Source organism: Lutra lutra, chromosome 6, assembly GCF_902655055.1.
Source record: "Lutra lutra chromosome 6, mLutLut1.2, whole genome shotgun sequence".
Taxonomy (NCBI): Eukaryota; Metazoa; Chordata; class Mammalia; order Carnivora; family Mustelidae; genus Lutra; species Lutra lutra.
In genome coordinates, this window is record NC_062283.1 from 37,281,147 (window position 1) to 37,308,488 (window position 27,342).

The window sequence follows — 27,342 nt, forward strand, 5'->3', positions numbered from 1 at the left end:
AACAATGGTTCCCTCTTTCCAATCCATTCCTTGCAGTGAGTCATAGTCCTAAGTATTAGAATAAATCACCAGTCCGACAAACTTACTTCCGTACTTAGCCTCCATGCCCTCCGGCTTGTTCTAATGGTGCCTGCTCCTCCCTTGAATCTAACCTCTCCTCCCCATGTTCTCTGCCCCACCAGGACTGATACCTTCTTCAGATCTGGTTCTCAGCAACTGCGGCTCCCTCTGCCTGAACTCACACCCATTTTAGTAATCTGGCTGGTACCTACAAAGCCACCAGATCTCTTCTAGGATGCCCCCTCTTCTAGAAAGCCTTCCTATATGCCATCTCCCACATAAGTGCTGACTTTCTATCTGCCCAAATAGCCCAGACTTCTATTATTATAGTGATCTGTCGCTTGGCATCATAATTGACTTTTCTTCTGGCAGGCCCTTCAAGGTTCTAAGCAGGGATCCATCTTTCTTGTTAACGTATATTCTGGTGTCTGGTGCAGAGTAGAAGTGCTCTCTCCCTCCCTCTCTCTCTCTCTATATATACATATACATGTGTATATATATATGTAAAACATATATATATGTTTTAGAGTCCATGAACGGATTCTTTGGGGAGTTTATAGCCAAGCCTCTGTGTGGGTGGGGTTGGGAGGGGAGAGGAGAGGTAGCTTCTCCCTTTCACAGTCCTTTTCTTGGGAGAGTTCCTGGGAAGGCAGCAAGTTACCTGGAACATTGCCTTGTGGTTGGGTGGAAAAATTGCTTTTCCCGCCCTGAGTGGTACTGCTCTGAGTGATTCCTCAGCATAGGTGGTGAGGACATAACTTCGAGAGGTGACAGCAAGTGCTTTCTGGGGAAGGGGGTGCAGGCAGGCAGGGCCACAAACTTTTGGAAGTTGGGAGTACCCCTGAGAAGAGAGAAAGAAGTGCTCCTCTCCTGTGACATATCGGTGGAATTCAGAAAGGAGAGGGTATGGCCTGAGCAGGGGAAGGGCAGAGCAGGCAGCGCACTGGGAAGGCAATATGGAGCCCAGAAACATGAAAGTTGTAATAGCCAGCTTATGTAGTGCTTACCCTGTGCCCAGCACTGTTCAAAGTGCTCTGCAAATGTTAATTCAATCAATCTCCCCCTCAGCCCTACAAGGTCAATCCTATTACCCTCCTCACTTCACCAATAAAATAAGGAAACGAGGCACTGAGAGGTGACATGGATTGCTCAAGGTTGCACAGAGGCTATCATTTCTTGGATCACTCCTCAAAGCAACTCTCAGGATGGTGGGGGCTGGGGGTAGAATGAGGTCATGATGCCAGGGGAAAGTCGGCTGTAGCTTCAACTTAAGAATTATTTATTTATTCCTTTGATTTTCTAGAAGGCTGGTTTGGCCTGGGAAATAAAATGTTGTGTACAAGTGAAACTCAGCAGGCATGGTGATTACTGCTTTGGTATATTAAGAGAAGTTAAGAACATGATGCAATCAACTTCTTGGTCATTTCTGTTGAGAATAATGAGTAATCTCCATTGGGCTGTTTTGGCTATCTTTACAAGAATAGGCTGTATGGTGTTCTGATTCCTTTCTTTCTTTCTTTCTTTTGTTTTTTTTTTCTTAAAGATTTAAAGATTTATTTATTTGAGAGAGAGAGAGAGGGAGAGCAAGCGAGCACAAGTAGGCAGAGCGGCAGGCAGATGGAGAGGGAGAAGCAGGGTCTCCACTGAGCAGGGAGCCCAATGTAGGGCTCGATCCCAGGATCCTGACATCATGACCTGAGCTGAAGGCAGATGCTTAACCAACTGAGCCACCCAGGTGCCCCTGTTCTGATTCAGTTCTTGACAATTGACAGAAATAGTTGCATAAAACAAGCTGATAAGAGAATAGTTGTTGTTGAGGATCTTGTAATTCTGTTAAAAATGCAGGGAAGAGGGAGACAAACCATAAGTGACTCTTAATCTCACAAAACAAACTGAGGGTTGCTGGGGGGAGGGGGGTCGGGAGAGAGGGGTGGGGTTATGGATATTGGGGAGGGTATGTGCTATGGTGAGTGCTGTGAAGTGTGTAAACCTGGCGATTCACAGACCTGTACCCCTGGGGATAAAAATATATTATATGTTTATACAAAATAAAATTAAAAAAAATGCAGGGAAGAGGCAGGCTAGTTTTGCATCATTTTAGTGGACAGAGCTCATTCTGCAATTGCGTAATAAATCCTTCACATAGCACTTCCTTGATGCCTTGGTATGCCTATCTCAGAATTTATCTAGCCAGTTCAGTACAGGAAAACAAATATAAACATTTCTTTTTATTTTTTAAAAATTATTATTCTGAGAGCTTAAATAACAATAAGAAAGAACAAGTGTTGGTGAAGATGTGGACAAAAAGGAATTCTCGTGCACTGTTGGTGGGAAGGTAAATTGGTGCAGTCACTGTGAAAGACAGTATGGATGTTTCTCAAAAAATTAAAAATAGAAATACTATATGATCCAGTAATTTTACCGGGTATTTACCCAAAGAAAACAAAACACTAATTTGAAGAGGTACATGCACCGCTATGTTTATTGCAGCACTATTCACAACAGCCAAAATATGGAAGCAACCTACGTGTCCATCGTAGACAAATGGATAAAGAAGATATGGTATATATATATAAAATGGAGTACTATGCAGCCATAAAAGGATGCTATCTTGCTATTTGTGACAATATTAATGAATCTAGAGGGTATAGTGTTAAGTGAAATAAGTCAGACTGAGAAAGGAAAACACCAGATGATTTCACTCATATATGGAGTCTAAAACACAAAACAAATGAATAAACAAGCAAACAAACAAAAAGCAGAATCAGATCTATAAATACAGAGCACACATTGATGGCTGCCAGAGGGAAGTGGAGTGGGATGCTGGGCTGAAAGAGTGAAGAGGGAATGGGAAGTACAGGCTTCCGGTTATGAAATGAGTAAGTCTCATGAATAAAATGCACAGCATGGGGAGTATAGTCAATGAGATGTAATAGCATTGTATGGTGACAGACGGCAGCTACAGTTGGGGTGGACCTAGCATAATATACAGAGAAGTTGAATCACTATACAGTACACCTAAAAATAGTGTGTCAACCACACTCAAATAAAAATAATATGAAAATTAGTACTCTGAAACTTTTTTACAAATATAGATTTGTATTGGATATAACTTTAAGCAATTATTATTATTTATTATGTATTATTTATTTATATTAATTATTTTGAATTAATGAGCTTATATTAATTCTTGTGGGAAATATTATGCAAGATTCTCACTTATGTAGTGTTTATACAATGCTAAATATAAGCTTGAAAGGTAACAGTCAACCTCTTGAGATATTCCCAGATATTCAGATGTTTTATATTGTGAGGGAACATATATAAGGTAATTGATGGGTTTACTTTTAATCTGAAAATTTTGATATTGTGTCTGAGAAAGTTTTGTTTTTTTTTTAAGATTTTACTTATTTATTTGAGAGAGAGTGAGAGAGAGCACTAGAGATGTGGAAGGGTAGAGGGAGAAGCAGGCTCTCCGCCTAGCAGCAAACCTGATGTGGGGCTCCATCCTAGGACCCTGGGATCATGACCTGGGCCAGAGGCAGACGCTTAATCAACGGAGCCACCCAGGTGCCTCTAGAAAGTATTTGCTGAACATTGATAGGAAAACTGTATCTTGCCACGTGTTATCTGAATTGTTATTTCATATGTTAAAGCCCTAGCTCCCAGTACCTCAGAATGTGACTGTATTTTGAGACAGGGCTTTAGAAGAAGTGATTAAGTTGAAATAAGATCCTTAGGGAAGGGCCTGCTCCAACCTGCGTGGTGTCATTATAAGAAGAGGAGATGTGGACGCAGATCTGTGGGCTCACAGAGGAAAGATGACGTGAGGACACAGAGAGAAGGTGGTTATCTGCAAGCCAAAGAGAGAGGCCTCAGAAGAATCAACACTGCTGACACCTTGATCTTGGGCTTCCGGCCTCCAGAGCCGTGGGAAAGGAAATTTCTGTCGTTGAAACCACCCAAACTGTGGTATTTTGTTGCGGTGGCCCTAGCAAATAAATACACCATGATATAATGAAAACTGAGTGCATAGAATATTCAACAGTTTATCAATTTGCTTGTCAATCTGTTTACTTCTCTGCTAATGTCATCGTTCTCTTTATTATTTATAAAGGTTTTATTTATGTATTTGAGAAAGCATTCCAGCAAGAGGGGGAGGGGAGGGGCAGAGGGAGAAGCAGACTCTGGGCTCCATCCCAGGACCCTGAGATCATGCCCTGAGCAGAAAGCACTTAAACCCACGGAGCCACCCAAACTCCCCTCATCTTTCTATTTAGAGACTGATTTCTATGAGTGAATGAAATGAAAATTAACATTGTTTGTATTAAATCATTAACAAAATATAGAACATTTGTGAAAAATAAGTACAATCTTCTCTCCCAATAATTTAAAGTTTAAATTTAAACTTTTAAATTTAACTTTTAAAGTTTAAATTTAAGTTTAAAACACATTTCCAGCAACTTTATGCCCTCCCACTAAATAATATTTTGAGAATAATCTGTGATAATCCTGGAGGAATTATACAAAACTAAGTATTCTTCTGATTTTTAAGACATATTTTGGAAATGTCTAAGAATAGCCATTGTTCGTTACTATAAAAACTGATGTCAGTTACTGAAAAAAAAGTCTCCGAGTGCATTTGGATAACATAATCCAGACAAGTTCAGACAGTGGCCTTAGTCATCTCAAAGAATCTTTACTGCCCAAAATAACTAGAAATTAGAAAATGGCAGATGCTTAGTAAATATTAATAACCAAAGCAAGAGCTCCTGTTTTGCTCCTGGGGGATGTAGTGGTTTTGTTTTCCGTGTTGTCATCCTTGCAGTGCAATACATATTTTCTGTTATACATCTTCATGTTAATTTGGCTCTTAGGAAAAACCATTATTATTGTAAGAGCTACTGGAGGACAAAAGGCATATTCAACTATTCATCTTAAATAATCAAACCACCAAAAAATAACAAGAAAAATGCCAAAACAAAGTTGCTCTTTTAGAGGTGAATAATGGATGGTTCATGCTTGCAAGCAGTAACACAGACAAACACAATAGCATTTTAGATGAGCTGCAAGAAATGGGTAGGTTCTGGCCAAAGACATTCCTGTCAACAGCTATGCAGCTTTTTTCATTTAATTGGGCTGAAGAAAAGGACACTTCTGCATACGATTTAGGGATTTACAACAGCAAACTCCTTTTCAGAACTGCCATTGTACTGGTGGGTCTTTTAATCATGTATTTTTAGAAATTAAGTAGTATCACGAGTTGAAGATTTCCAATGAAGTTATTAACTACTGAGCGTAGCTATTGCGTTTTTAGAGAATCCATGAATTTTAAGGGGAACTCAGAATCAGGATACGGGGGAGAAAAATATCCCCCTTGAGCGTCACACAGGGGCAAGCAGAAAGCTCCAGTTCACAAAAAGGAGATACACGTAAATAATAAAGTCCCGTTAAAAATAAGAACCAAGAAAGGATTCTGAAAAGCAAGGGAATTCTGCAAAGGACTTTACAAAAATCAGGCAAGTTTCAAGAGGATGGCAGGAAAGTAAATCTCAAGCAGCCGCTGAAGTGCTTAGCTAGCAGAATAAACCTATTTCGTTTTCTTTCTTGCGGCTCGCAATTCTTTTTATAGGTTGTGAGGCAAAAGCAGAAAGCTTCAGAAGGTCTTGGGAAATGAACAAATTGGGTTAAATATGACTTTTAGGGAGCCTAATCTGTTCCCATTAGATAAGATTTTACTGTACTGTTGCAAGTCAGACTAATCTGTGGATGAATTGCCCCATCTTCACTATAGGGTCTTTGAGGGATGGAATGAATGAATGTGAAGAATTTCAAGGTGACTTCTTCTTGACCAGCAATGCCCAAGAGAACTTTCTGCAGTGATGCAAATACACTGTGTCTTCTGAGCCCAGTATAGCAGCCACTTGTGGCTCTTGAGAACTTGAAATGTGGGTAGTGCCACTGATGAACTGAATTTTTAAAAAAGATTTTATTTATTTACTTGAGAAAGAAAGTGAGTGAAAGAGAGCACGAGAGGGTAGAAGGTCAGAGGGAGAAGCAGACTCACTGCGGAGCTGGGAGCCTGATGCAGGACTAGATCCCGGAAGTCCGGGATCACGACCTGAGCTGAAGGCAGTCACTTAACTGACTGAGCCACCCAAGTGCCCTGATGAACTGAATTTTAAGTCTGATTTAAATTAATTCAAATTTTACTGGCCTCATGTGGCCACAGGTCACCGTAACAGACAATGCAGTTCTAGATCCTTCCTGTCCCTTTTAACTGAAGGCTTCAAGCATCATTTTGCTACATATCCTTGGGTTTTCTGGGCTCAAATATTACCTAAGGCATCCAGGTTCCCCAGGGGTAGGGAGATCATATAACTTGAGATACTTTGAGAAACACAGGGAGTATCAACAATGAACGATTATGATGAGACAAGAGGCATCATCTAGGATGGTCCAGGGCCCGTGAGGAGGTGCGGTCCTCCACCCATTGTTTGTTGCTCTAGGGTTCCATTGAGAAGTTACTGGATTTTACTTCTTTTTAGGGTGCTGTAACAGACAAGGTATAAGTATCTTCTTGGGTATACATTTTTATCAACCGTGATTTTCTTTGCCTTAACAAACATTTATCAAAATTTTTATAACTCTTTTCTGCTTTCCCAGTGATTCCCAAACATCAAGTAAAGCAATTTCTAACGATACAAAATGACCAACTAAAAATAGAAGTAAAGAATCAGTCATGCCGATCTCTGAAATTAGACTAAGTATCTGGATAGCTAAGTTGGGTTGGATATTTTAAGTTTTCTTCTGGCTTTTTGGTAAGAGGCAGAGAGAGCCAAAAAGATCAGAGGTATTTCTTTGCAACAAAGTCACTCAGGGTTCAGGGACAGATTAAAATTCTCCCAAAGGGATTAAACTAGGCAGGCTGAGTTTGCAGCACTTTCTTTAGTCCAGATCCTAAATTTTGGAGTGAGCAGATCCTGGAAATATAAAGGTAAGTTGCCTTGGATACTCTATTAGATTCTGTCATTGGAAGAGGAGTATATTAACATCAGCTTTTTAATTTATTCTATTTTTATTTTTTTATAGTTTTAAATTATTATCATTATTTTTTAAAGGTTTTATTTATTTATTTGACACAGAGAGCGGGGTGGTGGAAGCAGGCTCCCCGCTGAGCAGAGAGCCTGATGCGGGGCTCAATCCCGGGATCCTGAGATCATGACCTGAGCCGAAGGCAGAGGCTTAACCTGCTGAGACACCCAGGTGCACCTCCGCTTTTTAAAAAAATATTTTATATATTTGACAGAGAGAGACACAGCGAGAGAGGGAACACAGCAGGGGGAGTGGGAGAGGGAGAAGCAGGCCTTCTGCTGAGTAGGGAGTCTGATGCGGGGCTCCATCCCAGGACCGTGGGATCATGACCTGAGCTGAAGGCAGACGCTTAAAGACTGAGCCACCCAGGCACTCCTTAAGATCAGCTTTTAAATTCAATATCTATTTAAAGTGTATTTAGAGCCCCAAGTCTCCTCCTTGCCTCATCTTGGTGGATGGCTGCCCATTGTATTCTCATCCCAGCGGAAGTCTGGGGTTTTATTCTCTGGGGAGATCTCTGAACTGCTGGATGCTGGGCACATAACCTAACCCTAACCTTAACCCAAATCCTAATCCTAATCCTAACTCTAACCCTACTCCTAAACTCTAACCCCTAATCTCTAACTCTAAATAACCCTCAGGAGAGGTCTCCGAAATGCAGGATATCAGGTACATACCCTAAGCCTAATCATAACCCTAACCCAAAATCTGAGAAAAAAAAAAAAAACAAGATGTGGTATATATACACACTGGAATATTACTCAGCCATGAAAAGAATGAAATCTTGCCATTTGCAACGACGTGCATGGAGCTAGAGAGTATTATGCTAAGCAAAATATGTCAGTCAGGGAAAGACAAATACCATATGATTTCATTCATATGTAGAATTTAAGAAACAAAACAAACGATCATAGAGGAAAAAGAGAGAGAGACACAAACCAAGAAATAGACTGTTAACTATAGAGAACAAAGCGATGGTTACCAGAGGCGAAGTGGGTGGGAAAGATGGGTTAAGTGGGTGATGGGGGTCAAGGAGGCACTTGTGATAAGCACTGTTGTATGGAAGTGTCGGATCACTGCACTGCACACCTGAAACTAATATTACGTTGTAACTAACTGGAATTTAAATAAAATCTTAAAAGCCAAAAAATCAGCATTCAGCCAGGGAGGAGCAAGTCACTACAGAGGACTTCAGGTTTCTCCTATTCAGAATTCAACCCATTTTGAAATAACCTAGTGGGATTTTTCTTTGATGTAAGATACAGAACCATGGATCAGAGTATCAAGTCATAAAAATAATTTTATAAATCCAATTGCGTCTATACACAAAATGCCCTGAAAGCCTACAAATTCTCACGACAAGCCAATTCTCAGGGAATCTCTCCGGCATGGGCTGGCATTCCGAATCTCACTTCCTTTTATAACACACTTTGTGCCGAGCACAGTAGAGTTTTGTATAAAAAAAATGTATTTCAGAATTTAATAGGCATGTGAATGAACAGGAACAGAGAAACTATTTCAGGAGGTTTACCTGCAGGAAAAATAACTCAGTAATATACTAATTCAAATAATTCAAATGATCTTTGGATCATTTTGTCAAAGGTTTTCCACCAACCTGATAGCTCGAATGACAGTTTTAAGCGGTGGGGTGAGGTCCTCGACGGATACGTCACACTGGCATCCCTTCTCGTCGTACACATCGTCAGTGCCAAGCGCCGTGTCGGCTGCAAGAGAGAATTGTCAGTTGAAGACACCACTACCAGCAACTGCAAACATGTTTGCTGAACAGGAACAGAGGGGATCTCAGAGGCTAAGCTTGGAAGTCAAGAGATGTGTAAATTTCTGGAATGGGGGATGGGTTAAATAAATATTAATATATTTATATAATGGAATCCTAGGAAGCCGTTAAAATCACTTTGAAGGCCAGGGACTGAGAAACGTCACAATTTATTACTTTAAAAAAAAATCTATGTATCTATCTGGGATTGACAATGATTTTATTCTTTTTGCTTGGCTGTATTTTCTAAAATATCTACGATGCATATATATTACCCTGGTAGTAAGTAAATCAAGTGATAAAAACACACTCATGAGAGATGTGTTATGTAGCCTCCAAATACTATTTAAGCCTCTTTAAATGTTGAGCTACACTAAAGCACTAGGCTGCTTTCTGTTGTCTTTGCTCGGCCCAGTGTTCCTTTGCTAAGTCATGAAAAAGAAGAGACTTTGCCCTGAGTTGTCTCGGTTGGGCTCGCAATCCTGAAGGGCTTGCGGAAGTCCGTTCACTGAAGCGGTGTTTGTATTTGGACTGGCAGCTGGGGCATCACTTAGTCAAGATCTTTACTGTGTGGTTGCCGAGTCTCCCGTGTGCCAAGAGTGGAAGGAGTGGGGATGGGAAGAGCTGTACGTGGGTCTTCACATCTCTGCTTCGTGGTCCTTTGGGCTTTCTTACCCTCAAGCTTAGGAAGAGGGAGAGCCGGAGCTGCTGCCTCACAATAATGAAAATCACAGCAACCACTCGTTGAAATTCATGCCCGGCGTTGAAAGGAAGCCTCCGCCGATATTAGTGCTTTTGTTTAGACGCACTCTACACGTTACTAGTGATATTATGCCTGGTTTTAGAAGCCAAAACTGAGGCTCAGAGAAGGTAGGTATCTTACCTGAGGCCACACAGGAGGTCAGTGGAGCGAGTGAGCTGCAGAGCGTGTTACTAAAATCCAGTTCCCCGAGGCTCTGACACTGCATCACCCAGTGCCAGAATGCCTTCAGGGTTCCCGTGGTGGGTTTAGTGGTGGCGTGCAACGTGTCAGGAGAGAGCAGGGGAAAGAGCTGGCCACGCGTGCTGCCTTGTCGGTGCAGCCTATCCCTGCTGGGCATGTTCGACTTCTCTCCGGAGAAGTCTGCCACAGTTTCAATGAGAGGACACATGTTGATTCTGCCTGACCCTTGGTTCTGACTCAGTGATGCACTTGAGGGGAGCTGGCCCATTTCGCTTGACTGACCACCTACGCAACAGAGCCCTTTTAATACACAACACGCCCAAGGTCAGATGACATTCTTCCAGGAGCAGTTGGCAATTTCTTCCTCTGATTTGAGTCTAACCTGCTTTCAATTGGTATAATAGCTGAGTAGCATTGGACTTAAATTCATGTCCACTTGGAATATCAGAATATGACTTTATTTGGAATAAGGGTCTTTGCAGATGTAATTAAGGTAGGGTTCAGGATGAGACCATACTGGATTAGGGTGGGCCTTCAACCCAATGGAAGTGTCCTTATAAGACAGAAAAGGAGAAGGTACAGGAACAAAAAGAAGATGGAAGCAGAGCCTGGCCTGATGCATCTGTAAGAAAGGATACCAAGAATTTGGGGCAACCACCAGAAGCTGAGAGAAGTATGGGATGCCTTCTCCCTCAGAGACTCTAGAAGGAACCAACCCTGGTGATGCCCTGATTTCAGACATCCTGATTTCTTGAATTGTAAGAAAATTTCTGTTGTTTTAAGCCACCCAGTGTGTGGTCATTTGTTATGGCATCTCTAGGAAATGAACACAGTTGGGAAAACTTTTCTCCATCGTTGCCAAATCTTCACTCAAGGACAACAAGGATGATGACAATAATACTAATAAGTGCTTTTGGGGGAAGTCTAATTATGTGCCAAGAACTTTAATGGCTTCAAGCCCCACAACAGGTATGTATTATTATTCCCTATTTTATGGATCATGAAAATGAGGCACAGAAAGCTGAGAAATGCGCTCGAGGACAAATGAAGAGTAAGTGACAGAACGAGAATTTAAATTTGGCAGTTGGGTTTTGGAGCTGCATTAGTAAATACTGACCGACTCTTAAGTCTCCCTTCCGCCTCCTTCCAGATTTGTCTGTCTCCTCTCTTGTTGCCATTTGCGTTCCCTTCCCTTGCATTATATTTGTACCCATGTGGCTGTGTGTGGCGTGCTCTCACGGTCTCAGGTGAAGTGACCCCAAACACCGAGAGAGAACCGTATTCGGGGGAGTGTGGTTACCATGGCCATGTGCTAAGCCAGTGCATACCCTAAAGGGGACCTGGAAATACATATACCCTGGAGTTGCGAGGAGGGTGTGTGTAGGGCAAGAGATGCAGGGGTTCACACACAGGCTGGATGATCGCTATGTGCCATTATGGAACCCTCTGAGATACCCAGATGTTAGCTCCCTAAAGGAAATATCAAATAACGCACTTATCAGGATTCCTAGTACAGAACTCAAAAAAGTACTTTTAAAAAAAGAAATATTTGTTTATTTTAGAGAGAGAGAGAGAGAGAGAACACAAAGGGGAAAGACAGATGGAGAGAAATTCTGAAGCAGACTCCGCACTGAGTGCATGCCCAGCATGGGGCTCGATCTCATGACCCTGAAATCATGACCTGAGCCAGAATCAAGAGTCAGACGCTTAACTGACCATGCCACCCAGGCACCGCATTTACAGAAGTATTTTGTGCTGCCGTTCAGAAAAGAGGCATGTGACCGCTTTCCTTCATGTGAACTCTAGTGAGAGGCACTTCTCATACAGACCCATGTTTTTATCTCTGAAAACTGGGGAACACTGGAGAGGCTACAGGGAAGGCGGATCCTTCAATGCCTGTTACCAAGGACTTATCTACTTGAAAATACCATATAAGCAACCCTAACACAATGATGTATGTCCAAAACAATTAAATAGCATAAAGTACAGGGTCCTTTAACTACGAAGTTAACGGAAAACTTTATCAGCAGGTGTGTACAATAAGCACAAATGTCAAGATAGTGAAATCATAATGTTCACACTGTCGATGACACTGGGGACATTCCAAATGATTATGAGACAGTTTCCTGCTCTACCTTACCCCTGTCCTTCCTGTACCCCAATAAGAGCTTCAGCTTAGCCATTCTGTTTAGGAACAGGTTGGACAGAAGATGGGAGTGAGTCACCAACTGTTTCATATCCAAATGAACCTTATTGTGGAATATTATTACACGTAAGAACTTGATGGTTCAAGGCATAAATTAAATTCTCAGGCTTTGAAAAACATTTTTTGTAGGTTTGGTCAGAACACATGAATAGGAAATATATCTTTGCTGGCATATATTGAATCAAGGACTGAGTTAGGAAATTTTTCTCCTTATTTCAAAGCCACAAAAATGGGGAAAATGCTGCCTTTCTTCTTCATAACTATCTTGAGATGTCCATTTTCTTTCCAGGGAGGTTAGTAACACATCAATTGTCTTTCACATGATTCCTAGAGGCTTAAAACCCTTAGTGAATTTTAAGACACCTGGGTGGGGCTAACTTTTCAGCCAAGGTGTGGCTCTCTGCTCTCCAACCACACATCTGGCTCTCTGCCCTTGCATTTTGGGAGATGTAGGTTATGGGTATATAAGCTCATGTGAGCATCGGTCTGCAGAAAAGCTAATCACAAAAAGCAAGGTGCCATAGAGTGAGATGCTCCCCAAACTCCCTGTGGACAATCCTACCAGGTGTGATGAGCCTGCCCCAGCAGAAGATCAATGCTTGGAGAAAAAAGAAGTTTCAAAATACTACCTTTTATTTCTCCTGACCCTCTCCTGTTTCTTATTAATTAGCAATATTCAAAATTTGCTCTCCAATACCTCATTCTCCTACATTTTGGAAAATCTATTTCAGTGTCTGGAAAAGACTATGTGAACCTTAGGTGATGAAGAGAGAGGAAGTAAAGAACATTCTGGAAACTTCTGCTATGTCCAAAGACTGTTTTTCTGTTCCCACTATGAAATTCTGCCATCAGGATGCAGATAGTTATGAAAAAATAAGTGGTTTCTAGTTCTTTCTCTTGATCATCTCCTCTTATGGGTTATATTTCTTTTTACCTTTCTTGATGAAATGATTACAATGGTTTTCTACCTTGCCTGCATGTTAGAATCAGCTGGGAGGTGTTTAAAAAAAAAAAAAAACCCTCAATACAAAGAACACCTTCAGGACCAATAACATGAGGAAACTGAGGGTTGGAACCCAGGTCAAAAAAATGACATTCCATGGTTTCTCTCAGCCAGAGCTGAGGAGTATGTCCGACTAATCTGTCATTGGATTTGGACTAATTCTCCATGTTCCCCCCAACACCACTAGTGCACAGGAACAATTTGAGACAATATAGGTGCTTCACAAGACAAGATAAATGATTGCATTATTTAGAAAAAAAAGAGAAAAAGAATTTAAAAATATCCCTTGACAAATTTGTGATATGGGAGCAAGATTTCATCTTTTTACTCAGGTTTCAGAATCCCAGTTCTTGCTTTTATTCCTCATCCATCTGAAACCTCTCTCTCTCTCTCTTTTTAAAAGGATTTTATTTATTTATGTGAAAGAGAAAAAGACAGAGCAAGGGGGAGGGGCAGAGGGAAAGAATCTCAAGCAGACTACTTGCTGAACACCAAGCCCCAAGTGGGGCTTGATCTCACAACCCTGAGATCATGACTTGAGCCAAATCCAAGAGCCAGCTGCTTAACTAACTGAGCCACCCACGCGTCCCTAAACTTTACAGGCCTTTGCACTGTTCTCTTTGAAAGGAGTCATCACTGTTTTTATGCACAAGAAGCTTACACGTTCACAGATCAAAATAAAATCAAATTGTCAAAACATAGCAGAAAACATTTGTTCTGTCTGTAGAGGAATGATAATGTCCTGATGTTTGGGTCAGCAGAAGAAATTACAAAGGAGACAGCTGACAGTTTGATCATGAATACAGAGATTGTTACTACCTAAAATAACTAAATTACAATGCAAAGAAAAATGCTTGATTGGGAAGAAAATGGAAAGATATAAAGAGGCGTAATACTTATAACAAGTTAGGAGCTTATGTGAATAGATCACAATCCAAAATATAAATGTATAAAATCTATCAGAAGAGATTGCTTCATAGTATCAAAAAATGGCAGGAAACTATTCAACCTAACTAGAAATAAAAAAATACAAATTAGAGTTATGTGAAAGTATGGACTTCTGCCAATTTAATTAGCAAAAGAATAATAGTTACTACTGAGAAAATTGAGGTGAATCTGGTATAATCTGACATTGCTAGTAACTATGTAAATTGGACAAAAATTTATAATCAGCGATCTTATAACTTTACACCTGAGAAGTTTTCTTTGGAAAACAATTTCAAAAGGGAAATAAAGGTAGGAGCTCAATGCAATAATGTTAGCCGTGTTATTGTCCATTATAGAGAAATAGTTGTAGAAATGTCAGTGTCCCAAAGGAAGAAATTATAAATTATAGTAAATTATAGTATTTGACTATGATGGTGTACTACACAGCTATGAAAAAGATAATTATGAGTAGCATTTAATAATATGAAAGTATGTGTTTTTAAATACTCAGTAAAATTAAAATATGAAATGAAACATTCATGTTGATTATAACCATGTATAATGACATATAAAAAGAAAGCCAGCTAGAATGGAATATATTAAAATAGAATTAGCTGAATTGGGTATGAAATTGTAAATGATTTGTATTACTTTTAAAATTCTACAGGGAATTTAAAGATATTTTTCTATCACAAAATATTGTATGTTTTTTGAGATAGAGTATTTGAAAAATAGAAAAACAATGAGTGAAGGAAAAAAAAAAATCTTCCCAAGTTCCAGAACTTAAAGGAAACCATTATTATAATGTAATTCTTAAAGTGAAAGTGTGAGGGCTAGAAGTTTACAATAAACTTTTATTTTGGGAATTTAAACGAAGTGTATTATGATTCTATTCCATTATGCTGTAGAATAAGCCATAGCATAAACACATTAAAATGGCCACTATTAATGGGGATGGTAATAATTTATTACATTCTGTCATGAATTATAATTTGTTTTCCAAGGGTTCCTTCCTTCTATGGCTGGTTGTATTTCAATTACTTTTCCCCATGATCATTTCCCAACACCTTAAATATCATCCTAAAATTAGAGAGTCCATTTCAGCCATATGCTAGTCCAAAGGCAATTCCTTTAATTCAGCTAGAGTTTAGAATAACTGCTTGAGCCTTGCTGGAGTAGCATGATTTCATTTCGCTATGTCCTTGGCTAAGACCCTTTTTTCTGTTATGTGTTAGATGCTGCTAAGTCATCAACAAGCTGTACCGGGTTCTGAACCTAGAAAAATGCTCCAGATAGTTGATATTTTGTTCTAGGTGTTTTTCTTTTCAAATGCTTTTTTAAAATTTGTTTTTTCTCTTATTATAATAGTAATAATTCTCACCATAGAAACTTTGAATTTTACATGAAATAATAAAGAAGGATAATTATTTGTTTAGCGTTTGAACAGTCTGAGAGAAAGCCCATTAAATGGTGGCCTATTCCCTTCCACTCTCTTTTCCTCTGTATTATCTGATGTTTAATGTCAAAGTCAATTTCTCAGCCCAGATGGCAAAGAGGACATCTCCGGTTGCCCCGGGAGGGAACTTGATTCAGATAGCTCAGAGGTCCTCATCCAAACTCACCTCATTAGAGCTTTTCCATCCCATGTTCCAGTCACACCAGACCACCAACAGTTTCTCCAGGTGCTACTTAGGTACCATTATCCTTTGGATACTTTCTCCAAGGGAACTGTCTATATACCCCATCCACTCACCCCCATCCTCTTTTTTTTTTTTTTTTTTTGGTTGGCTCTCTGCTGAATTTGCAGTTGGTACATTATATTATGTGTAGGGCACACAAAACCAAGGTGCCCTCTTCCCTATGGGGAGAACATCAGAATATTCAGAACAAACCATTTACATTTCAGCACGCATATAAGTTTTGTGCCATGTTGAAAACTAGAATTTTATTTTGAAGTTGAGCAATTACTGATATTTTGAGTTACCCAAAGCAAAGAGGATGAGCTATAGAGGGAAGCATGACAAAGCTTAGAGTCTCAATCCAGCTCTGCAATTACAAGCCCTTCAAGAGTTTACCACCTCCATGAAATGCAGCCTGATCCCAACACTGACTCAGCCTTGTCTTCCTCGGCTGTGAACACATATCTCTAGGACTGTTATTTAAAAAAATATATATATTTTTATTTATTTGAGAGAGAGAGAGAGAGAGCACAAGCCAGGTGGGGGAGAGGGTGGGGAAGAGGAATGGAGAGAAGCAGGGGCCCTGCTGAGCAGAAAGCCGCCTCTGGGCTTCATCCCAGGACCCTGAAGATCATGACCCGAGCCGAAGGCAGACGCTTAACTGACTGAGCCACCCAGGGGCCCCTCTATGACTGTTATTACATAGTATTATACTTGATTGTTTACAAGCCCCTTTCCTTGCTAGACAGTAAACTCTCTGAGGGCAGGGACCATGTCTTTTCATTTATGTATCTGTCTACCATGTATCTTCTCATCCATGTTACCTCCTACCCCTAAAATACTCCATGGTAGAGAGAAGACACTCAATGAATGTTTGCTTAATGAAGCATTTCCCTCAGGCCCCATGACAGTAGTCCCTGTTCAATAATGTCTGGATTTAGGATTTTAAAACTTGATGGCTGGGTAGACGGCACTTCACTGTGTTCTTGTTTATTTGGTGAATCATCTCCGAAAGTTGAGAGATAAGAGTCTTCACTGAAGAGGTTGTCAGCTGAGAGGTCATGATGGCCCCAGTCTCTCAACTTTGTGTCCAGAGATGGATGATTCAGGGCCTTTGCCTTGAGCACTTTGTAGCCTGGAGGCACGACCCTTTATTTTATTAATGATAGCTGTAGTTCATTTGGTTCTTGGAAGTGAGGTGGTTTACAAATACAAACTGTGACTTAAAATAGAACACTGCCAGCTTGGAAATGTGACGCTCATTTCACAGATGAAGAAAGTGTAGCTCAGCAAGGTTAAATCACCTCTAAGACACAGGATCATTAGGGCAGAGCAATCCTTAGAAAATCGAGATCATGCAAGTCTCCAATGGCTCCCCATTTTTCTCAGGGTAAAAGCCCGAGTCTTTTCTAGGGCTATAAGGCCCTGTAGGTCTGTCCCTCCCCCACTTCCTGTCTGTCCTCATTTCCCATCATTTTCTCCTTGGCTCTTTTCTTTCCAGGCTTCCCTTCTCTGTCCCAGCCCTCCCAGTTGCTCCTTAAAGAAGCCAGGCACCCCTCTTTTGGGCTATCCTTGAGGAATCCACTCTGGAAAGCCTGCAGGCTCTTTAGCTGCTTTGGTCTCTGCTCCGTATCGGTTCTTTAGAACTACCCAGGCCACCCTATCTGAGGTCACTTACCTCCCTATGTCACCAATCTGTGTCTCCTTATTTTTCTCTCCTTCTTCCTTTTTTCCATGGCACTTACCCTCTAATAGACATACAATTAACTTGTTGGTGTTTATTGTTTGTTTTCTCTGCTAGAATGTAACATCTACAAAGACCAGTATCTTGTTCTCTGATGTATCTCACACACCTAGAGGAGCAAGGTGCTAATATTTAATAAGAGAACCGTCAGGGTAAGAGAGGTCCCCCTTCTACTCTAGCTGGGGTCTTACTGATTACAAAGTATAACTTAATACTAACCTCTGGATTTTGGCCTCCCTGTTTTCTCTTATATTATAGTGTTTTTTTTCTTCTTTTTTTGTGTGATTTTTCATGACTAGGTACACTTTGAGATCTTACTGTAAAAAAAAAATCCAATATTTCCTCATAATGTCTAATTTTTACAGGATTTTAAAATAAGGGTTTTAAAGGCCATATAAAAAAACTCACAGCTAACATCATACTTGGTGGTGAAAGCCTGAGAGGTTTTTCTTTTTTCTTTTTTTTTTTTTTTTAAAGATCAGAAACAAGATGAGGTTGTCCACTCTTCCCACTTTTATTCAACATAGTACTAGAAGTCCCAGGCATAGCAGTCAGACACACAAAAAAGAAAGTTCACCAAAAATAATAAAATACTTAGGAATAAACTTAACCAAGGAAGTGAAAGACCTGTACTCTGAGGACTATAAAATTGATGAAAGAAAGTGAAGATGACACAAATGAAAATACATTCAATGCTCATATATTGGAAGAACAAATATTGTTAAAATCTATATGTTTAATGCAATCCCTATCAAAAGACCAATAGGAAGCACTATGTTGTACCCCTGAAACTAACGTAAATTGTGTGTCCACTATATTTTTTATTTTTTTAAAGATTTATTTATTTATTTGAGAGAAAGAGAGAGCACATAAGCAGGAGGGGCAGAGGGACAGGGAGAGAGGGAATTTCAACCAGATTCCATGATGAGCACAGAACCCAATGCGGGACTTGATCTTAAGACCCTGAGATCATGACCTGAGCTGACAGAGTCGGATGCTTAACTGACTGTGCCACCCGGACACCATAAGTATACTTTACTATGAAACATAAAATAAAATAGGATTTTCTCCCAGTGATCCATGAAAATATTTAAGAGGCAAAATAAGTTCCAGGTAAAGGAAGGAATAACTTCCATAGTAGAAATCAGGGACTATTCGTTGCGTGAATATCATACGTGGTACTTTTACTTTTAGGTGTAATGCAGCCTATAAGTCCACTTTAAATTCTTGGGTCTGTAAGTCTGTAATCAGTAAATAATAGAAAAACATTTAACATCAGTACAATAAGCAAGAGGGAACTCTCTCTAGCTATCTCAATCATCCATGCTAACATAATAAAGAAGGCAATCGAGACTTCTTTTTCTCTTCAGGAACAATGTAACAGTGGAAATGTAATTATATTACAGTGAGACATAGTGTACCTTCATATGTCACTTTTGGAATATTCAGTCCTTTGTGCTTCTCCAAATATGACCCTTATCCCAGTATCTTATATTGCTAATACTGTAGGGACAAAGTGTGAAATTTCAGTCATGTGACCAGTGTTTACTCAATTCTGAATTTTAGGAGATTTGGAATAAATAACTTAGAAATGTATTATTAAGGATTCAGAAACCATCTCACTGAATTCCCATAGAAATAAAAAATCATGTTACAAGGAAAAATTTCATGCATCTGTGAACATATTCCTGTTATTTTTTTTTCTAGGCTATTGAATTAAAATGCTAGTGTTTGAAAAAATTCTGAAATCCCCCCAATTTTTTTTAATTGAAAAAAAAGTCTAAGTATACACCTCTGCAGCATACATTGATTACAAAATAAAATATCCTCTTGAATCTTTAAAGCAATATTCTAGTTAAAGGTCTATTGTTAATATTTTGAATAAGTAATTGCATTTTCCTGTGTAATTTTTAACCAGAGTAGATGCAATTTTGCTAGCACAATTGAAGATAACATAATTTAGCTGTGCTTTCTGTGTATTTTATTTCATTTTATTTTATTTTGGTGTTATGACATTCTTGACATGAAACAGAAAATTTGGGACCCAGATTAGTTTTAGTATCCATAACAGAAATGAAGAGGTACAAACACACTACCAGAGAAAGTGCAGCTTACCTTCGCCTCCACAGCCTCCCCCTGCCTAAAGAGAGTTATACCTAGAGTATCCTGTGAATATCACATTCTGAAAACATTGCCCTAGATTTATTTATTTGTTTGTATTTAGATTTTATTCATTTATTTGACAGAGAGAGATCACAAGCAGGCAGACAGGCAAACTCCATGGAAAATTTTCATAGTGAAGAGAAAATACAGTTAACATTTGACTGGACTTGACTACTTTGTTGTTGGCATTGCCTAGTGTGGTTACCAAATTGTTTTGATTTCTAACCACAATAAGCAATACACTTAGGGGATGCCTGGGTGGCTCAGATAGGTAAGCATCTGCCTTTTGCTCAGGTCAAGATTCCAGAGCCCTGGCATCATGTCCCGCCGACATCAGACTCCTTGCTCAGCGGGGAACGTGCTTCTCCCTCTGCCTGCCACTCCCCTGCTGTGCCTTCAATTTCTCTGACAATTAAATAAGTAAAATCTTAAAAAAAAAAAAAGAAATACACTTAATGTTATGATCGAGCACACACATGTACACGCACACACACGCACACACATACAATTAAGACAGACATTGCCTTCAGGGTTAAGATGGTAGATTGAACATACAAGTTTAATCTTGATCCCTCAAAAACCCACTAAAGCTATAGTGATGAGATTATTTTTAAAAAGACATAAGCCCATAAAAGGAACAGAAGAGGAGGCAGCAACAACATAATTTTGGAAGTGGGAAAGCAGATGGACAAGTTAGGTAACTGACTAGCTGATACCAGAGAGAAAACCCTATGCCAACATTGGGAAAAGCTGAGAAATAACAAAATTTACACTTCAGAAAACTCAAAAGGCTCAGGAATTGGCAGCACTAGGACTCTCTGGGAATAACTAAGACAAGGAAGGTAGTGTGCAATGTACCCCATAGCCTTGGGTATGTGGTCTTCTCCTTTTCCAGCAGGAGACTAACTGGAAGCCTCTGGACAAGGGGTCACCAGGCACAGCTGAAGAAGGCATGTTATACACCAAACCCGGCTATCAAGTGACCATATACAGCCTGAACTTTGAAACCCATGGGCACCCTGTTGCCATCATAACAATGGCACCAGGAATCTTATCCTCCAGATGGCAGATTGGTATTCTTTGCAGAATGTGACTGGTCCAGGAAAAGACCTAAAGGAACTGACACTAGACACTCCCCATGAAATGACAAAGGCAGGTCAACCCATGGTGAAGGTCAAACGTGATCATCCCCAACCAGACGCTTAGAAATTCCAGTCACACTTGTCATCTTCCACACTTCATTATGAAAAGACATGTATGGTTTACTAAATATCTGAAGAAAGTTTCCCAAAGATAAAGACCAAAAATCATCTAGACGGAAACAAACTAAGAAAAAAAAATTCAGAACACGGCCATTAATATCTTTACTGACATAAGGTAAGAGACGATCTATGAAACAAAAGTAGGAAGCTAGAATACAGGGACACAGTAAACAACAACAGGAACAAAGAACCTGAGCAGTGACAAGCAGAAATAAAAATCTCAATAAGAATTTGGACCATGAACTCCTGCAGTTGCCCAAAACCCCTAGCAAGTAGAGCAAAAAGATAAAGAGATGGAAAACGAGAGATGAGGGAAGAAAATCAAAAGGCCAGTCCACAGGCATAGCTTATGGATTTCCATAAGGGACAGCAGAGAAAATGAAGGGAGAAGATCCTTAAAAACAAAGAAACAAATGATAAAATATTCTAGAACAGAAGATCATGAATCATCAGTTTGAAACGACCCCTCAGGAATCTACTTTGGTGGCTAAAAATGTACCCATACCAAAAAATATCATTATGAAAATTGAGAACACGGGGGACAAAAAGTGGATTCTACCAGCTAGCAAAGATAAAAAACAACACACCACTGGTCACATGCAAAAATCAGAATGGCTATAGGCTTAACAATGCTGAAAACAAGCACACAGGGGAGCAAACTTTTCAAAATTCTGAAGGGACATTATTTTCAGCCTGAAATTCTATACCAAGCAAACTGTCAAACAGCATGGGGATGGGGGGAAAAAAAAGCCTTTTCAGAAATGCAAAGTCAAAAAAATTTTTTTTCGCTTTTCTTTCATTGTTTCTCAAGAATGTACTGTGCAATGTACCTCATCTAAATAGGAAAGTGAAAGAGAGAGGAAGACCCAGGCATGGGAGTCACAGCAGGGGTCAAGAAAGATGGTGAAGGAAAACTCCCATGTGATCACAGTGCGCATGGTGAAGAGGGTCATCCGTCCCCGTAGGGCAAGGGACAAGAATGTTGACAGCTGTCAGAGTCATGCCTTCCATCATCATACCCTCTTTTTACCTGAAAAAGTATTAGAGTTTTACTATCTGAAATGAGAGTAAACCAAGAAAGACATGAACGTGAGACCCCATCAACTGGGAATTCCATCTTAAAAAAAAAAAAATCAAAGAAATTCAAAAGATAATGGCTATGCAGCAGGCTTGAGAACAGTTGACTTAGTGAAAAGGAAGATGGAGGATTCCAGGATGAATTTTCCAAGAACTGTCACAATGCAACGGATCAGTTACCTGATGAAATTGATCCTGTGGAAAATTTTATTGAGAGATTACTAGAAGATGTGGGAAGAAGATTTACTTACTACAGGGAAAGCAAAAAGTAAGAAACAACTGTAGGGCAATATAACACATACACATCATGTAGACACTGAACTTTGACTTATTGAAGTTACAAAACCAAAAAATAAAAAAAACAAAAATGAAAACAAACAAACCAAAAATCTTACAAAACCTAACCTGGAAGGATGGGAGGATATGTGAAGAGAAATAGAAAAAAAAAAAAAAAAGAAAAGAAAAAGAAAAAGAAAGAAAGAAAAGACCTAAATCTTCATTTATTAGAATTGGAAGCAAACAGAGAATGTTCAAAACTGCTTAATCAGAAGTTAGTTATATACACCTACTATCAAACATATGGAAATTTATAAGCCTCAGAAGAAACAGCCAAAAAATAGAGTTGCTTGGAACAGAGGCGTGGGGGTAGAGTGGAAACGCTGAACAGGGAGCCATCATCTTCTTTCATCAAGGGCTGAGATTATTTGACTGTAGTTATTATTTTAAACTTCCAATTTTGTAAGTTGTAATCATAAATTTAAATTTATAATTCTAGATTTACATGTAGTTGTAGGAAATAGTACAGAGCTCCTGTGTACCCTTTCTTCAGATTCCCCCGGTGGTAATATCTTGCAAGGCTATAGCACAATATCGCAACTGTGATATTGACATTGACATAGTCAAGATAGGGAAACTTTCCACCACAGCAGAGAGTCCTCACATCGTCCTTTCCCCCACACCCCCTCCCTCTCACTCCGTAGTCATGACCCCTGGCAACCACTGATCTGATCTCCATTAATTTTATCATTTCAAGAATGTTATAGAAATCACATAGTCTGTGATCTTTTGGGATTTTTTTTTAAGATTTTATTTATTTATTTGACAGAGAGAAATCACAAGTAAGCAGAGAGGCAGGCAGAGAGAGAGGAGGAAGCAGGCTCCCCACTGAGCAGAAAGCCCGATGTGGGGCTCGAACCCAGGACCTGGGATCATGACCTGAGCCGAAGGCAGTGGCTTAACCCACTGAGCCACCCAGGCGCCTCGATCTTTTGGGATTTTTGTATTGTTTCACTCAGCGCGATTCCTTCAAGATTTATCCACGTTGTTGTACATACCAATAGTTTGTTCACCTTCCTTTGTGAATGCTGTTCTACAGTTTGTTGAGGGACATCCAGGTTGTTTTCAGTTTTGGGTTATTATGAATAAAGCTGCAATGGACATTCATTGGAGGTTTTATATGAACATAAGTTTTCAGTTTTTTGGGGAAAATGCCCAGACGTACAGTTGCTTGGTTATATAGTAGCTGCATGTTTAGTTTCATAAGAAACAACTAAACTGTTTTCCAGAGCGACTGCATGTTCTACGTTCCCATCCGCTATGTATGAATGAGCCATCATCCCCAGTCCTTCCCAGAGGCTGGTGCTGTTACTGGTCTTTATTGTAGTTATTCTGACAGGTGTGTGCTGGTATCTCCTACAGTTTTAGTGGGTGTTTCCCTAATGGCTAATGATACCAAATTCTTCTCATGAGTTCATCTGCCATCTATATACCCTCTTTGGTTCATGTCCGTCACCAACTTTCTTTCTTTCTTTTTTTCTTTTAAAGATTTTATTTATTTATTTGACAGAGAGAGAGAGAGAGAGAGAGAGAGAGAGCAGAGGAAGAGGGAGAAGCAGGCTTCCTGCTGAGCAGGGAGTCTGATGTGGGGACTCGATCTCAGGATCCTGGTATCACAACCTGAGCCCAAGGCAGATCCTTAACCAACTGAGCCACACAGGCGCCCCTGTCACAAACTTCATAATTAACTTTCTAATGTAATTATTTTTGTTAACTATTGAGTTTTGAGAGTTCTTTATATGTTCTAGACACTAGTCTTTTGTAGACATGTGGTTTGCAAACATTTCCTCTCATTCTGCAGCTCGTCTTTCATCCTCTTAACAAGGTAGTTCTCAGGACAAAAGTTTTCAATTTTGATGAAGTTCGTTTGGTCAATTTTCCTCTCATGAATAATGCTTTTGGTGTCAAATCTAAGAACTTTTTGCTTAGTTCCAAATCCCAAAGATCTTCTCTCAGGTTTTTTTAAAAAAAAGTTACATAGTTTTATGCTTTACATTAAGTTCGTGATTCCTTTTGTGTTCATCTTTATTATTTCACTATTAAAAGTAGGCGTATGTATTACTATGGCAACACAAATTCTTTGAAAAAAATATGAAGACTTTTGAAACAACAATCCTTGTGACACATTCTAATTCCTATTCTGTCCTACCCTCTCCATCCCATCTAACTCCATTCCTTCCCATCTCACCTTATTTAATTTCATTAGAAAAATGATAAGCATACTCATTAATTTGATTTCCCGGCACTCTACCATGGACGGAAAGGCACCATAGACACAGTCTTTCCTTCCTGGTTGGTGCACATCCTCATTTTTGACTCTTGTTCAGTATTTCTTTTTTTAACATTTCCATCAATTCTATTTCACATGTTTTAAAAAAATCACCCATTGCTCTTTAACATGAAGATAACCCCGAGATTTCTTACCTGCTTCCTTTTCACTTGCTTCCTCATGAAGCAGCACACGGTAATGTACACAGTCTGCAACCCACCTCCCATGAGTCCTAGAGTCTAAGGGGAGAGCACTGGCAAGTTCAGGGCCAGCTCAAATACCTAAAGGCTGGTGAAGTGAGAGGTACTCTTGTTTCTTTCTCTTTAAAGTTCTGTACCTTTCTACAGTCACCTCAGAAACAGAACACTGTCTCCTTATTGTTCACAAAACTACATTCTCAGTAACTTCCTAAAATATTATTTATCTCAACTTTCAGTATCAACTTTTAGGACACAGTTGATTATTCCAAGGCAGGTAAAACCCTATGCGCAGTGCCTGCCCAAGGTAGGCAACTCGATTGCTGGGGGATTCAATCGAAATCCTAATGTAGTTGTGTGTACCAAATATACTCATCAGCACTCTTGTGATGTGGCAAATTTGGTTTTTATTTTGTTTGTTTTGGAGTTTGTTAATTAGCAACATCCAGAATTACTAATTCACACTAATGAGGGATCTATTATGTAAGACACTACTGTACTTGAGCATTTTCTCTTTAAGATCAAAGATCCCACTTACACTGACTGAGTAGATAATTCATGCATTATTAGCATCTTAAATTATGTTAATTATGATATGAAATTCTCTAAGATTCTCTATTAAGGACTATCAATTAACCTTACTTACTGGCTAACAGAAATGCCGGCAAACCTCATGGAATAGTTCCTGACACTTAATTAAAAGGAATCTTTCTGTTGTGAGGGATAATACGAAGCATCAGAGTTTCCAAAAACAATTAATATGGTCTCTGCTACTAAAATTGCTGATCGCACCATAATAGTGGCTTAGTAACTGCCCATAAGGTAAAAAGGAAAAATATAAAAATGCTTTTCTTCTTTTTAATTGAATATGTTACTACATTGATTGTCTTTATTCAAAATGGGAACACTAGACTATGTGTTCTTTTAAAATTATTGCGACTATAAAGCAACCCAGGAATTTCATTATCTTCTTAAAAATCACTCAATACCCCCTTTATTGAATACCTCAGCACTTAGGGATTCAGCAATAAACACTTTTAATAATATCACACTCTAGACTTCAATAATGCATTTCATTTGTATGCTGGCTTTTTATAATCCCAAAGCAATTTTTATCAATGAGGTTTAATGACTTGACTCCTGAATAACTAAATATGAAATCATTTATTTGTTCATTATCTGTTCACTATCATTTCACTCACTAATAAATATTTTCTAAGCAACTATTATATGCCACACACTGTATTGTCACATAGTAAACCAATGCCTCTCTTTCCAAACAAATGAACTATTTCTGTCATCTTTAATGAAGACAATGACCCCTGGATAAATAGTAATAAATTGCATGAGGTATAATAAAGATAATGCCATCTCTCTGTGATTATATAAATTATTCAGCAGGAGGACTCCTAAAATTCAGTCTGAGGACTAAAAGGAATAAAGTTTGTATGAACGTATAACTTTAAAACTTCCATTTACAATCAGTAGGCATTGCCACCAAGCATTGGATAAAGGGAAGATGAAAACATGCAAATTAATCGAGCCTAGGACTTCAATTAACAAAAATTAATGCAGAAATTGGTATTAATGAAATAATAATAATATTCCATTCAATTTATTGAGTGCCTATTCTGCGGTAGGCATTATACAAGGGATTTTACACACATTATATCCCATTATTATACACACACTCTATTAGGTAGGTATCATTTCTGCTACTTGACAGAGAGAGAGAGGGAGAGAGATGATAAACTAAAGTGTGGTGAGGTTAGGTCACTTGCCTCAGCTCATCCAGCCTAATGGGGAAATCAGGGTTTGAAACAAGTTCTGTCTTATTCCAAAACTGATTCTTATTCCAAAAGTGTTTTTTCTAACCACTGTTGGATTAATTCAATTTTCATTAAAAAAAAAAAAAAAATCCCTGGAGGACTCACCATACTCAAAGCACTGTGAGTTTCCCCAATCAAAAACAAGGATCTAAAACTCCTGGCTTTGTGAAAACCTTTTTTTTTTTTTTTTTTAAATTCATACACACACAAATCTACTTCTGTAGACTGTTGTATCTCTACAAGTAAATCATCTAAGTGTTTGTAATTAGAGCAAGATAAATCATAGTCTAGCAGGACTGCCTTTATTAGAACAAATGTTCGGAAAATCCTAGCAAAGCCAAGTGATAAGAGCAAAAGGAAGGTCAACGACACACAGATAACTAGAACAGGCAAGGGGACATGCCTGACAGCATCATTTCAGACAGCCTCCTCATTCAGGAAAATAACTGAACTAGGTCAAATTACAAGAGATTGAGACTTAGACAGACGGTACTTTACCGGAGGGAGGAACATTCCGAATCAATGACAGAGTGAATTAAAAAAATGTATTTAATCCTATCTCCAAAAGGATGAGATCTGTCTTCTTTGAATCATATTCAGAAACACCTGACCTCAATAAAGGCAGTCATGGTTGACAATGGGCCGACAAACCGCAGAACAACACATTTGCATTATTCATTAATCCAATCTGTTGGGGAATTCAGAATAGATCTGGTAATTTTTTTCCCTCAACTTTCAATTCTTATTAGGTTAGCAGTGATATTGTCAGGAAATA

At 39.1% G+C, this 27,342-nt stretch overlaps 1 protein-coding gene across 8 annotated transcripts in view; it reads right to left on the bottom strand.

Moving 5' to 3' along the window:
• KCNQ5 (potassium voltage-gated channel subfamily Q member 5) overlaps positions 1-27,342 on the bottom strand; it is a 535,207-nt gene that overhangs the window by 19,312 nt on the left and 488,553 nt on the right. For all 8 annotated transcript variants that reach the window (XM_047732060.1, XM_047732062.1, XM_047732061.1 and 5 more), the window contains one exon: positions 8,771-8,879. In XM_047732060.1, the coding sequence (XP_047588016.1) occupies positions 8,771-8,879 (109 nt within the window). The remainder of the gene's footprint in view (positions 1-8,770; positions 8,880-27,342) is intronic.